The 14,885-nt window shown below is 40.3% G+C and overlaps 1 protein-coding gene across 3 annotated transcripts in view; it reads right to left on the bottom strand.

Moving 5' to 3' along the window:
• plppr2a (phospholipid phosphatase related 2a) overlaps window positions 1–14,885 on the bottom strand; it is a 75,810-nt gene that overhangs the window by 8,558 nt on the left and 52,367 nt on the right. For all 3 annotated transcript variants that reach the window (XM_005926739.3, XM_014335001.2, XM_014335002.2), the window contains 2 exons: window positions 2,516–2,636; window positions 546–796 (listed from right to left, as the gene is read on the bottom strand). In XM_005926739.3, coding sequence (XP_005926801.1) covers window positions 546–796; window positions 2,516–2,636 — 372 coding nt within the window. The remainder of the gene's footprint in view (window positions 1–545; window positions 797–2,515; window positions 2,637–14,885) is intronic.

The following is a 14,885-nucleotide window of genomic DNA, read 5'->3' as shown; positions in this document are numbered from 1 at the left end:
TAGATAGATAGATAGATAGATAGATAGATAGATAGATAGATAGATAGATAGATAGATAGATAGATAGATAGATAGATAGATAGATAGATAGATAGATAAGCACTCGACTTTGACCGAGTCAAAGTCCAGACCTCAACCCAAGTGAAAACTTGTAGCAGGACTATAACAGAGTGGTGCATAAATAAGTGCCCACAAACCTCAAAGAACTTAAGCAAAGTCCTAAAGAAGAAAAGAAAACACTTATTTCAAGTTATGGATGCTAAAAGCAATTCAACAAGCCATTTTATTGCCGTTTTCCACAGGACCCTATGTAACTTTCCTTTTCAAATGACTGCATTCTTTAATATGTGATGGTCTTCTTTGATTTCATCCTAATCTGAGATCTAGTGGCAATGGTGTTCACTAAAAACAGAAAGTTTGGCATGGGCCTCAAATAACACAGTAAAGACAGCAGGTGGGCTTCAATTGCTAGAACACATCTGAAACTCCCGTTAAGTCTTAAATCTTTACAGTAGCAATATCACCTCCAGTTTTGTCCAACCTACCACTGTGTACACTGCTGAGTAGACGCTGAGTGCTGCATCCTTAGATGGGAAGGATTTACGTGCAGACATGACAATCAGTGGGTTGCCTGTGCAGGCCCGTCGCTCTGTGATGTACTGCATCGTGGACTGGCAGCCTAATGCTGTGTAGTTTGGTCGGCAGGCAGACAGGAAGTGAGGCGTCTGGTTTCCTGTCACTACCTGGCCGGCATTGGCGAAAATGGTCGTGGTGAATAGACCAAAGGCATAAACACCTGGACAGGACAAGAGTGTAGAGAAGGGGAAATTGTGGCAAAGTTAATAAGCAAGCATATATTTTATTTTTATTAAAAGAAAATATAGATTTTGAAAGAGACACACGTCACCAGGTGATAAAAGTAGTAAATGCTTCTACTTCAAAGAGCCCCAACACATTATTATGTGTGAAATTGCAACAGAATCCTCCTCCTCAGCTGATTCAGCTCAAGATGCAGATTGGTAGGCTTCTTAATATTGATGGGAGCCTTCCTGCCAGGATCCTGAGCAATCTACCTCAAACATTATGCCACATTTGATCATCCAATTAACAGCTTCATATGCCAGCTGTGGCTGACAAACAGCAGGTCAGGTTTTTCCAGTTCAGCAATTTCTTTCATAATGTTAAATGGTACTTTTTATTCTCTTTTATTTTTCATCATTCAATTACACACTTATGAAGCACTTATTTATAGACTGAGGATGCCTGTAAGTGAGAGCCCCAATGTTAAAAAAAACAAATAAACAGATTAAAGCCTGCCATCGAGCAGTGCTGGGTCCAACACATCCCAAAGTAATGTGTTACTGCACTAAATTCAGTAATTATATTACGGTTACATTAAAGTCATTACTTGTGTTACAAGTTATCTGCACGCTGAGTGGATACTCTATATATGAACGAGCCCATTACCATTTACCATCAAACAAATAGCTAGCCAAGAACCCAAAGTGACGTTAAATCTTACTGCATGCTGACCCCAGCCCAGCAGCCAGAGTTTAGTCTTGCCCAGGTAACGAAAGCAGTGATGAGCAGTCAGTCTTGCAGCATTGTAGCATTAATTTCTACCTGTTTATGTTTCTATAGTAGAACATGAACAAGTAGAACTGTGGAAATCACTTTAAACTCTCTTTAGGCTGTTTTTCAATGCTGAGTAATTAAGTAACAAAGTAGATTAAAGTTCATCCAGAATGTTCTCACAGTGCTTCACTTGTTCCACATTGTGTCATGTAACGCCTTGTTCCATTATATTATACAGCAATTACAGTCTCAAGTCTTTTGGAATGTGATGCTACAAGCATGGCATACCTATTTTTAGGGCAGTTTCTTCTTTGCAGAACTACCGCAAAAAATAGAAAAAATACACCCAGTGGCTGTGTGCTTAGGGTAGTTGTCCTGTTGGAAAATGAATCTTCACCCCAGTCCTGAAGCCAAGAGTGCTCTGGAGCTGTATATCATCATGGACGTCTCTGTACATTGCTGCACTCCATGTTCATCTTTCCCTCAACCCTGACTAGTTCTCAGTTCCTGCTGCTTAAAAACATCCCCACAGCATGATCCTGCCACCACCATGCCCAGTGCTTGGTGCCTTTGTTTCCAATGGTCACACGCCGCAAAATGTGGACCAAGTGAAGTGCTGTGAATATTTTCCGGATGCACTTTTAAGAAAAGTAATACATTATTTTGTTGAAAATGACTAAGCATTGCCCAGTACCTCAAAGTCTATGTGATGTTTAAATAAGTCAGTGTCAGAATACAACAGGTAAAGAGAATTCATTACAAGTGTTTGTTACAACTCCAGCTACCTGCACACTGCACCGAGCTTCCATCCTTTTGGAGGAATGGGTCATCGTGACCTGACACTGTCCAGAGTTTATATATGAAAATGGTTATAAAGATTTAGATGTGTCACTTCAAAAGCCTGAAAAGGGGACTGTGGAAGACACTACAGCATGCTCACCCAAGAAGCGTATTATGCGTCTCAGTAAGGGGTTGAAGTAGCAGCAGTCTGCAGTCACAATGGTCTTCTCCTGGGTTCCCTCTGCCTTGGTGAAGAAGGCGCACAGCTCTCCAACAAGAATCTGGAAACACACAAAAAACATAGTAGCCATGGTTCCATCCATCCTCTACTTTTCATTGTGGTCCAGATCACAGCGGCGGAAGTCTAAGCAGAGATAACCACATGGGAGCCAAAAGCAACCTCCTCGGTTGCCTTTGTCACAGGAGGGATCCTAGACATAAAACCACCTCAGCTGGCTTCATTCAATATAGAGTAGCAGCTCTAGCCCCTTCAGAATAACTTGCATGCTACCTAGAAGGCTAAGCCCTTCAGAAGAAGCTAATTTCTGCTGCTTTTATACAGTGTTATTCTTTTAGGGGTAGTTCAGATATATACATATAAAGGAGAGGACTGGAACATAGATTGACCAGGCCATCTACAGACCCATCTTCACATTATGTTTTGTTAAATCTTCAAAAATTGTTTTGTATAATATCACTATAATTTTTTAAAAAATACACTCCAAATACCATTTCTAGGTGCACCAATAGTACTGGGGGTTGTGTGTGCATAGACCAAGTTTAAGCATGCCATTTGTGCATGACTCCATTGATCCCTGTAGTTAGTGAGTCAAAGTTACTACCTGGTTTTATTTTATTTTTCCTTTATTTTTTGTGTTCCTCTTGTTCTTCCGGTGTGGTTTTGTGGTATGATGTGCCATGTTGTCCTGATAGGGGATGCAGCCACCATTAGAAGGTGCTGACAGCAATGGTAAATAATATCCACAAGCATGCAAGGCACCAAGGTTTCAGAACATTACATTGCAACGCAATAATCAATTAGGTTCACTTAACCTCTCAGTGGTTTTAATGGCATGGCAGGAATGGAAGCGATCATATTATATGTTACAATTGAACAACTCATAAACTCCATAGACTGTTCACTGCAGAATGACAATGAGCTCAGGATTTGTTTATCTTCAGCTGTAAACATGACATAGCTCTACAAAGGATTTAGCCATGACAGTATTGCGGCTCCAAACATTACTTATGATCTCAGAACCCACTGTGCGAAAATAGCTAATTACACACTTTAGTTATCATCTCTTTAATTAAGTGTGAGCTCTCTGGCTGTAGTGCATTAGAGCTGTAACCTCAGTACAGTGCTGCACATTCTGTGAGCGAAAAATAGCAGCCATCGTTGCTGGGTGCTCACAGTTTTATTGCTGTTTTTGTGATGAGCATCAGGCTTGGAGCAAAGAGTCTGGTCAGATGACTTTGTTCAATTCGCTCCCAGCGAGTCTGAACAGCGGTGGCTTTCCAGACTGATGATCCCTTAATGGGCTGCAACTGTGAGGCTCATCTGTATGAGAGCCTACTCCACTCAAAGACTATAGCACACACTGCAACAGAGCCCTGAGTAACCACCTATGGCAGATATATCCTTCATCATCCTGACAATATGCATGCAGACTGTGACAGAAGTGGGACCGACATTGACACTGATTGTGTTCCACAGATTCATGAGCCTTGCTCTTACTCTTTCCATGCTTAATATAATTCACCATTTACATTCACAGTGGCAATATCTGCAGCACTACTCTAAAAGGAAACGGAGCAGGAGAAAATGAAAGAAAGAAAGATGAGAGATGCAGAAAATGATCGCGTTTCAGTCAGGTTTGATATATTTCCATGAGGGACCAGCCAAGCTGAAAGAGTTAAAAGCATGCAGGGAGCCAGCCAGTGCAGCAGTGCTGTGAAGTGCATGCCCAGCCAAGTGATTTCTTTCATTAGAGGCACACGGCCCCACTGGGTTTCCCATGGCAACCATCTAAACACTAATATAAGCATGAAATCAAAGCTACAGGGGGATTAATCAGAAGCTTCAAATCAGAGATGTTATGGGTAGTATGAGACTCTGGACAAGCATTTAGGGGGCAATTAAAAGGCAGGATAGCGTCTATTTCCACAGGGACAGCTTGTCTGCAGAGCATTTAAGCCTGGGTACGCCACAAAATATGAGATAATAGCGCTTTTTAACACTTTACCTGGGGCATAGATGTGGAGGAGTGGGTGGCAGGCATTTTAGAAGCATTTAACAGCACTATAACCCCAAAAAGCCTTTATTTTTAAGGCTTTACAAAACCCCACACTCAACATTCCCAACTCCTCACTGCTTCTAGCACTGTCCATCCTGCCCCTATTGTCCAGCTGACATAATCCTCCCAAGAGAACCTCTTAGTTGACAAAATTGATATGCTTGCAGAGATTTACCTCCTATCAGTCTCACAGTGTGCCTCGAGTAACAGGCTTTACAGACCGTGCCTAAATCAAGTAAAATTTTAAATTAGAAAATTAAAAGGTTTATAAAGTATGTCCACTTGGAAATTACATTCAATTAGTTAAATTATTACATTAGTTAATCTTCAACCTAATTGATTTAAAGCAAGAAAAAAAGTGAGTTTACTTTTCCATGGGATTGTTCTGCAAACGTCTAAATAGATTCTGTGTTAAAGCATTAAAGCATCTGTTTTCAAGTCTTACTTACTTTGTATGTTGTTATATTGCTTCAAGTTGAGCCCATTATTGGAATAGCATGTGCCTTTTACAGTAAAGTTAAACAGTAAAGTGTAACACAAACAGTGCGTGTGAATTGTCTGGTGTTGCTCTGGAAAGTCACCCATGACAGAGATTAACAGGACTTAACAGCTCTACATTTTTATGAAGTACAAAGTAGCACAACAATAACACCCACCTGTGCTGATCAAGCATGACGGTCTTTATCACAGAATAAGCATGATATGGTAATATTATTAATGTGCAATTACACATGTGTATACTGTGAGGGATTCTCATGATTTTCTGTTCAGTTACTCTGTCGTGACTTACAGACTTACTTATTTATAAACCAACCAATCTGAACAAGACAGTGTTTACTGAGTGGGTGTAAGTGAAAATATTAGGTTTACATGAATACACCTTGTTAGTGAAAACACGCACCAGGCCGGGAGTTTTGAACAGATAAACCCTTAATATGACAAAAATTTAAAATATAATAATGTTAATTTATGGATTTAACGTTACATTTAGATCCCCTGGTGTTTCGATGAGATGATTTAAGTTGCTTTTAGACTCAAAAATAACCTGTAAATGTCTTTGTCTAGTATTAATAAAGCGGGAAACAGCCATCAGCAGTGGGGAAAAAAAGTACCCAACTACACCAATAAACTGTGACTAACTACAACGTTAAAACTCATCTGTACCTTTCAACATTTATACCCTAAATGTTGATAAAATCTTATAACACTGACTTTAAGTAATCTGATTAGACGTAAATTTTCAGTGTAATTTTGTTACATAAGTACACTGTAAAACTTTAACTGACTCTGGCCAAATGAAATTTACTTGACTGGTATACAATCGGTTTATACAAAATATGTTTTTCTTAATGATTAATGATTTTTATATTTTTGGCTGCCTTTTAATCAAAATTGTTGTCTCATGTTATATGAGAGCCAAGAATAATTTTTTTTGTGTAGTGTGTGAAATGTTTTATGCTGCCTCACTTTGCAAAACAAATCCCTGCTCTCAGAAGCAGCAGGAGCAAAAGAGAAGATGAGTTTAGGAGTGAAGAAAGAAGAGGGGGCGCTGTGCCGAAGGTAGAAAGTTAATGGGGTTAGGGTTAGTAATGCAGGAATACATTATTCATGCATTGATGGCATCTGTGTGAATCATGAAGCGCATTATTTCAACCAACATTTTTAAATCATCTCTCTCGGCTGCGGCAGAATGCACTCTGGCTCCCTGCCTCTGTCCCGACTGCTCCTTCAAGGACTCACGGTTAAATGTGATGAGGCTGTCATTGCAGTTTAGAGACAACAGGATAATAATTCCTTGAAATTAAGCTGCTCATCAAGCGTGCGCGATGACAAAGCGGAGGTAGTGTGAAGCATTCGGAAACCAAGGACGTGCGACTTTGTTGCTTCAGCGAACTGCAAAATCAGTACGTAAAGGTGAGTGACAGGGAGTTGCATTGGTCACATGATGCAAAACTAGAGATGAGTCGAGGAATGAAACATTAATACAGACGTGAGATGTGATTAACAATCGGCATCATGACTACACAGCCCATTTTTGTCCTCACAAGGAGGCTGGAGGATTTGGCTGTGTGTGTGTGTGTGTGTGTGCGTGTGTGTGTGTGTGTGTGTAAGTAATCAAATCTCAATTTGTGGGTATTAGTAAAATGCGAGTGTGTATTCAGACTGGCCCTTTTTATGAATGTGTGTCTATTATAAGGCAATAAGCGGGGACGTTTTACTCTGAGCCACGAGATGAATGAAGAGGATTGTGGAGATGACAGAGAAGCGGTGGGAGTTGGAGAATAAAGAGAGCAACAAGAAAGCAGGGAGGATTAGAGCAACATTATTAAAGAAGAGGAGAGCGGAAAGAAATAACATTTTAGATAAATACATTTCACACCCATGTGCGTTATTTTATATCTAGCTTTGTAATTAGCAATTTCACACTGAACATGTTCATTCAGAAGAAGGAGGAAAAGAAGCCAGGATACCCAATCCAGCAGTTTCCTTCAAAGCCGTGTTAAACAAAACCAGCTTCATCTTTTTTTCCCCCTTTTAGTGTATGAAAGAGTGAATTTCAGAGAACATATATGAGAACAACAGCCAGACATTTTAGCATCTTCTAGAATAATGACATGAAGCTGTGAGGGCCAAATCAGGCATCTAGGAAACAGCCAGGACCTGCTGCTTAGCAGCAAGATACAGATTACTTCCATTAGGATTCCTCTCTGCAGACAGCTGACTTTGGTGTGTTAGTGATCAAATAAGGTGGCAAAAACAGAAAACTCAAACCAAAGGGACAGATGAAAATAAGACTCATGTTAGGCTCTGAGTATTCACATAAAATGTATCAGTATTTATTAAGTCGTCATAGCTAGAATCTGTTTAATAGTAAAATGATCAAAGACACATTTCTAGTCTACATTGTTAACCCTTTAAACCCTGAACTGTTAAATAAGTGCCAGAAAAGTCACATTTCTTGAAAATGGAGTGTTTATAAAATCTTATGACGAATAAAAAGGTATTACTCCACATATATGAGTTTAAATTTGTATTATATTGGCTAAATCTGCCAACTATTATAGGTTTATATTTATTTATTGGCAGCTTATTGCTTAAAAATGTATTGTGCAATTTATTTAGGTGTTTCGGGGGCAAAAAAAATAATCAAACTGATAGTGTAGAAGCACTCATTTATCAAATATGATCGACTAGGTGTTAAGGGCTTAGGTTAATTTCACCTGCTGGTGAACACATTTGACCCATTGTAGTGTTTTCCATTTGTCTGAACAACATGATACACTTGGTCTTAAGTCCAGTAAGGTCATTCTTTTGTGATGTGATGCAATATGAAAGAAGTTCGCACTGCATGGGTGTTTTGCACTTTGTTAGTTAGTGATTAATTTTCACTTGGTGTTTTTTTGTGTTTGTTTTTTTCTTCACTTACTGGTTTCGTTTAGCACCAAAGGTACTTGGTTAGGTTCGGGTACTTAAAACTAGTCGGTGGGTGCAGGAAAAGGTTGGCGTGTGGGCTAAAATATTCTCCTTCACAACAATAACTCTGCAGAGTGAAAAATGACTCTATCCAGTATGTTGAAATGTGACACCAAGGGGTTCTTCTGACAAGCTGGAAGTGACAGACCCATCTCACTACAGCCATAACCCACTGTGTCACACACCAATGTCAAAGGACCTCTTGCATAAATGTGACACACCAAAGTCTTTGAAATAGCGGTATTTGAAGCCCCAGGAATGCGCTGCTGATTTGTCCCATGTTTCTACAGCCCGTGAAACAAGGCGACAAGAGCACACACAGAGACATATGAAAGGCTCACTTTTTGTAGTCCACATTCATTAAACTGTAGTTTCACCGCAGTAGATCTACAACAGCATTTGCTATCAGGTTATTAAATACTGCAGTGGCAAGTGTAGCTGGATACTCTGAGCTCTGTGTTTGTCTTTTCCTAAGTGCCTGTGTTCACTCTGTGAAGTTTTCTACTGAATTTGAGAGGCAGTGATTAGAAAAAGACACGATACACGAATATAGTCCAGAATTAATCCACCCTTGCAGGACTATCATTAAGTGCAATATAAACAACACTGTTTTTGATCCATATGAAAAGCTGGATTAGGGCCAAGCTCCTTTGTTTTTAACATTTTCTTTCTTTTGCTTTTCTTTTTTGTTTCTGTATGAGAGGGATGGGTGGGGTGGGGAGTGTTCTGGGTATTTCTTAAAATTGGCCATGGTGCAATATAGCTGGAGGGTATTGTGCAATATTTGAGTGTATTTGAGCTAAAGCTTAGTCATTTGGGAGTAAAATCCATGTACAGATTTTAGTGACCCTCTTTGGTTAAAGCACAATTCTGGGTGTAGAGCTATTAGTTATTCCCCATGAACAATTGATTACAGTTTGCATTTCTGCCACTTTCTGGTGCGTGGAAATCTTAAAATACACAAGCTGCCTTTAATTTCTTCTTCAGGATTTTGCTATTCTCAAATGATTGAGTCAGCACTTAGCTTTAGGCACCCTCTCAGGATCACAACCGTGATGTTATATATAGTTCTTATTTGTCCTGGCTTATTTTTATCTAGTGGAAATTACTGTAAATGAATGTGAATTTTAAGAAAGTTTCTGATTTCTTTTTTGCGGGACATGCATCTCCATATGTGTTTTTTATTGAAAATAAGTACTGTATAGCTTTCAACAACATAAAGATGAGAGAAGTTAGGATAAAGCCCCCAGAAAGTTCAACTTAGAAAAGCAAGAAAAATATCCTCTGTCAATATTATTCAAAGATTGTATGTAATGTGTATGTACAATTTTGCTGCTGCAGATGTTTAAATTGTCATGTTTAAATGACTGAAATGTTTTAAGGTGGACCATAAAATAAAAACAGAACAGAAACCTCAGGCTTTATTTAAACCTTAAGTCCAGAACAGACAAAGCATAAAGGTGTAAAACTCTAAAAAGCAAACATCCAAAATACACAGACAAGAAGCATGAGGAAAAAGAACACATGGGAGGAAAAAGTGAAGCACAAAATTCAAAGAGAAAGGCAGGGCTATTTATACACACCAACTAGAGCAGTTGGGGATAGGAAACAGGAGCCAATCAGACACAGAGGAAGTGAAACCCTAAACAAGACCAAGCAAAGCAGGAAACAACCCCAAAGTGCACTCACTGGTCATTTCATTAGTTACACCTCATTAGTTTTAGGTTGGACCCCTTTTGCCTTCAGAGCTGTCTTAATTCTTCAAAGCAAAGATTCAACATATCGACACAGACACGGTGCATACTGACATGACAGTGTCATTCGACTACACATCCATAATAAGAATCTCCAGTTCCAACACATCCCAAAAATGCCTATTGGACTGAGATCTGGTGACTGAGGACAGTGAAGTGATCGTCATGTTCAAGTTATCTAAAAATTCAAAACACAACACAACCCCATGGCCTTAACAGTTATCCTTAATGTACCAGTAGTTCTGTGTATCTCTATGTCTCAAGACACAATCACTCACATATTGTATAGCTGAAAACCTTTGCTGGGAGATATTCAGTTCATGTCTGTGGCTTAATTTAACGAAGGCATGCTGCAATTCTTGCATTGCATGGACCAGCTGCAGATCCACATTGATGAAACGCAGTTCTGCAGCCATGAGACTTAATGCTTCTGACAAGATTGGGAAAGTCATTCATGTGTAAAGTAATGCGATGCAGTGTATAGATGAGATCTGGGCTAATGGATGTTAAAGACACGGCACCTGTCTGAGCAGATCAAGATCATTACCTTTCCTTACATGTGGATCTCACCAGGACTTTGACTGTGAGGGGTGGGTACTAACACGAGACTCCTGGTCTCTGTAAATACAGACTGGACGAGTCTATAGATCAGAGACTTCATAAACACTAATAAGATATGATGAAGAATAACAACTGAGAAAAGAACATGATCTCATTTATGGATGAATAGACATACAAGGCCAAGGGGCACTTTACACAAATGCTAAGGCTTCTACAAAAATGGAGCCTATCAAGCATACACGTCAACACACATCATACAACCTAATAAACAGAGTGATGCCCTTCTTCTACTAGGAAAAATGCAACATCACAGCCACTGTTATCCTGCTTAGTATCTGTCCAGAAAGTCAAACCCTGCCTGCTTGCATCAAAGCGATCCTTCTTCCTTCTTACATAAGCACAATCGCTTCATCATTGCGTAGCAGCATCACTAATCCCCTTCTTTCCCTTTAATCTCTTCTTTCCTCTTCCTTTACCTTAGTTTTTTTAAACTGAAAGAAAAAAGTAGGTTATACATTTCTTACTTTTCCCTTCTCTATTTTTATCTTGTTCAATTTCACACCCCACTTTTCTCTGCTCGGTAACATCCCTTAAAATATGTATCAGTGGGACCTATGGCTGCTTTATATCTCATTGTTATCTATCATTCTGTTTCTTTCACACTTCACATCTTTGCTGGGACATTGTTTATTTACAATGAGCCACCTGGATGCACATCCGATGACAGAACTTGGATTTGAGTAACAGAAATTTCATGGAAAATATTCCCCATATGTAGCAAAATGGGAACAGATGTCAGCCTGTAGATGTGTAGGCCTACTACACATGTGAGCAGTGTTGGGCAAGTTACTTTAAAAAAGTAATTAATTATAGTTACTAGTTATCCATCCATCCATCTTCATCCGCTTTATCCGAGGTCGGGTCGCGGGGGCAGCAGCCTAAGCAAAGAGGCCCCAGCCACCTCCTCCAGTTTATCCGGGGGAATACCAAGGCGTTCCCAGGCCAGCTGAGAGATATAATCTCTCCAGCGTGTCCTGGGTCTGCCCCGGGGCCTCCTCCCGGTGGGACATGCCTGGAACACCTCACCCAGGAGGCGCCCAGGGGGCATCCTTGTCAGATGCCCGAACCACCTCAGCTGGCTCCTTTCGATGTGGAGAGCAGCGCTCTACTCTGAGCCCCTCCCGGATGGCCGAACTTCTCACCCTATCTCTAAGGGAGAGGCCAGCCACCCTTCGGAGGAAGCTCATTTCTGCCGCTTGTATCCGCGATCTCGTTCTTTCGGTCACTACCCACAGCTCGTGGCCATAGGTGAGGGTAGGGACGTAGATCGACCGGTAAATTGAGAGCTTCGCTTTTACACTCAGCTCCCTCTTCACCACGACGGACCGGTGCAGCGTCTGCATTACTGCAGCTGCAGCCCCAATCCGTCTGTCGATCTCCGGCTCCCTTCTCCCATCACTCGCGAACAAGACCCCGAGATACTTGAACTCCTCCACTTGGGGCAGGAACTCATCCCCGACCCGGAGTGGGCACTCCACCCTTTTCCGGCTGAGAACCATGGCCTCAGATTTGGAGGTGCTGATCCTCATTCCCGCTGCTTCACACTCGGCTGCGAACCGTTCCAGTGCGAGCTGGAGGCCCTAGGTGAGAAGTCGGCCATCAAGGAGGGGCTCAGAGTAGAGCAGCTGCTGCTCCAAGTTACTAGTTACTTCTTCAAAAAAGTAACTGAGTTAGTAACTGAGTTACAATATTCTAAAAGTAATTAATTACTTGAAAAGTAACTATTGCGTTACTTTAAAAAAAAGTTTAACCCTCTGGGGTCCAGGGTATAATTGGCCATTTTTAACTACTTTTGATGTTTCCTCTCACATTTCACCTTTAAAAACTATTTACTTTGCCTTGTTTGGTATCATCCTTTTCAGCACAACCTCACGTGTCTGAATTTACAGTTATGTTTTCATTTTGACATACTGTATTAACACAATTGATCTAAAATCAGACAAAAAACATAAAATCTAGAGTAGAAAAGTTATATTTTTTACTGTAACAACCACAAACATGTTTAATGAATCATATTTCATAACTTTAAATGCAAATATAAATTGTCAATTTTAAAATCCTATGCACAAGTTTTGCAAACAACAAAGTTATTTGCAGCCATTTACCTTTTACCTTGATTTTAAATAACCATTTCAAACTATTTACAGAACAATCAGCTGTTCTGCATTCAATAAGATGCCACACAAATTATTTGTGCCACTCCAAAAAATAATTTCTGTCCACTATAAAGGAGAACATCACAGCCTGATACCTGCAGGTCTGACAGCAGCAGGTGTATCACTCCTGTTTCTACCTGAAGACAGCAGTCGCCTCATTGTTCTGACACACAACACAAAACTATCCACTAACTACACAAGACAACACTCCAAATACGCTAAACATCACTCATCTCCCACATCTCACAATTTGTTCTCTTTCTGTCTGTTCTCTCTCTCTCTCTCTCTCTCTCTCTCTCTCTCTCACTCACTCCTAAAACTTCCCCCCTCTTCCTAAACAACCAAATGTCATGTTGCCATATCAATTTTGATTGGTCGACATGTTACATTTTTCCATCAACACGAACAGGCTGTTTTTTGTTTTGTTTTTTTATTTTTTGCTCATAAGCAGAGAGTGCTCGCTGCGCTGTCCTTAGACAGTAAACGTGACGAAACTATTAAGGAAAAAACACACGTATATATTGTTTATCATGACTCTGGTTTTACGTGGCCTATCAACACAATTTAAAAACTGGTATATATCACCTTGTTGCTTTGTCATCTTGAAGTGGTCATGTGATTGGCTTACCACGACTACTTTATTCTTCCTCAGTCAAACAGCAGCACTCATTCGATTGTTTTGCCCCCTTAGCTCCAGGTGTTGTGCCAAAAAGTGCTTGTAAGCTGAAGACAGCTTCAACCGTCTGTTTGTTGAAAAATAGTAACGGACCGCATTTTCTTGTTAGTAACAGTAACGGCGTTGTAACGATAGAAAAAGTAATTAGTTAGATTACTCAATACTGAAAAAAGTAATGCCGTTAGTAGCGCCGTTACTTGTAACGCTGTTATTCCCATCACTGCACGTGAGCATGGGCACTTATATATATATATGGGTCAAAGATGCCTTTCCCACATTTTATTTAAATAAATAATCATTAAAATCATTATTAAAGTGAATAAAATTATATAACCTGAGCCTCTTTCTTCCTGTTAAAAAGGAGTTTTTCCTTCCCACTTTTGCCTGCATGCTCATAGGGAGTCATATGATCGTTGGGGTTTCTTTTTAATATTTTAGTCTCTTTACCTTCCAATATAAAATGCCTTGAGGTGACTATTGATGTAATTTGCTAGATAAATAAAACTGAATTGAATCAAATTGAATATATTACTTACAGTAATGCTTTTATACTGTAAACAAATAAGCTAATAAGCTTTGCAGGTGGATTCTATTATCTTTAGATACAGTGATTAGCTGTTTTTGATGCTAGCTTAAGCTAACTGGTGGTTTCAGCTTCATATGAGTGGTACAGAATAACAATGGTATCAGTGTGAGAAAGTGTTTGTGGCTGGTCGTGCAATCAGATACACAAGCTTCCTTTTTCAAATAAGTATACAGTAGTACTCTCCAAGCATGACATCCCGGTGCATTTCAGACCCAGCAACACGCTCAGACAAAAACTGGTTCGCCCGAAAGACAAAACTCCAAAACACAAACTTAACAATGTGGTGTATGCTGTACAGTGCAGCGAGGAATGCCCAGACCTCTACATTGGAGAGACCAAACAGCCACTTCACAAGCGCATGGCACAACACAGAAGAGCCACCTCCACAGGACAAGACTCAGCAGTCCATCTGCATCTTAAGGATAAAGGTCACTCTTTCGAGGATGCCAAGGTTCACATTTTGGACAGAGAGGACAGATGGTTTGAAAGAGGAGTGAAAGAAGCATCTATGTCCACTGTGAGCGACCATCTTTGAACAGAGGTGGTGGTTTACGACACCAACTCTCTGCCATCTATAATCCAGTTTTGAGTTCCCTCCCCAGACGCCTTAACGCCCACTCACATCCTGGGCCATCTGACCTCAGGAAATCACATGATAAGGTGGAGTCAGGTTTCACAATGAGCTCACCTGAAACTCTGGCTGATTGGGACCCACACCCAGTTTCACACCTTGGCTCAGGCGATTAGAGGATCATCAGGGGGTCCTTTTGTGCCTCTGTGGGGGGATATTCCCACTAGGTTTATATCTGGGACTCTCCACCATTTGACCTTAGAACTGAAGAAGCTTCTCGGATGAGAGGTGAAACGTCTTCAAGCAACTTAAAGTGAGAACCTTCACAGATATGCAGTAGTACTGAACAGAAGCATGCAGCTCAGAAATCATCATGTCATGTAAAATCAGCATGC

Source organism: Haplochromis burtoni, unplaced genomic scaffold (genome assembly GCF_018398535.1).
Source record: "Haplochromis burtoni strain Fernald_Lab_line unplaced genomic scaffold, NCSU_Asbu1 Contig_45, whole genome shotgun sequence".
Taxonomy (NCBI): domain Eukaryota; kingdom Metazoa; phylum Chordata; class Actinopteri; order Cichliformes; family Cichlidae; genus Haplochromis; species Haplochromis burtoni.
This window is presented reverse-complemented; position numbering and strand designations above follow the sequence as displayed.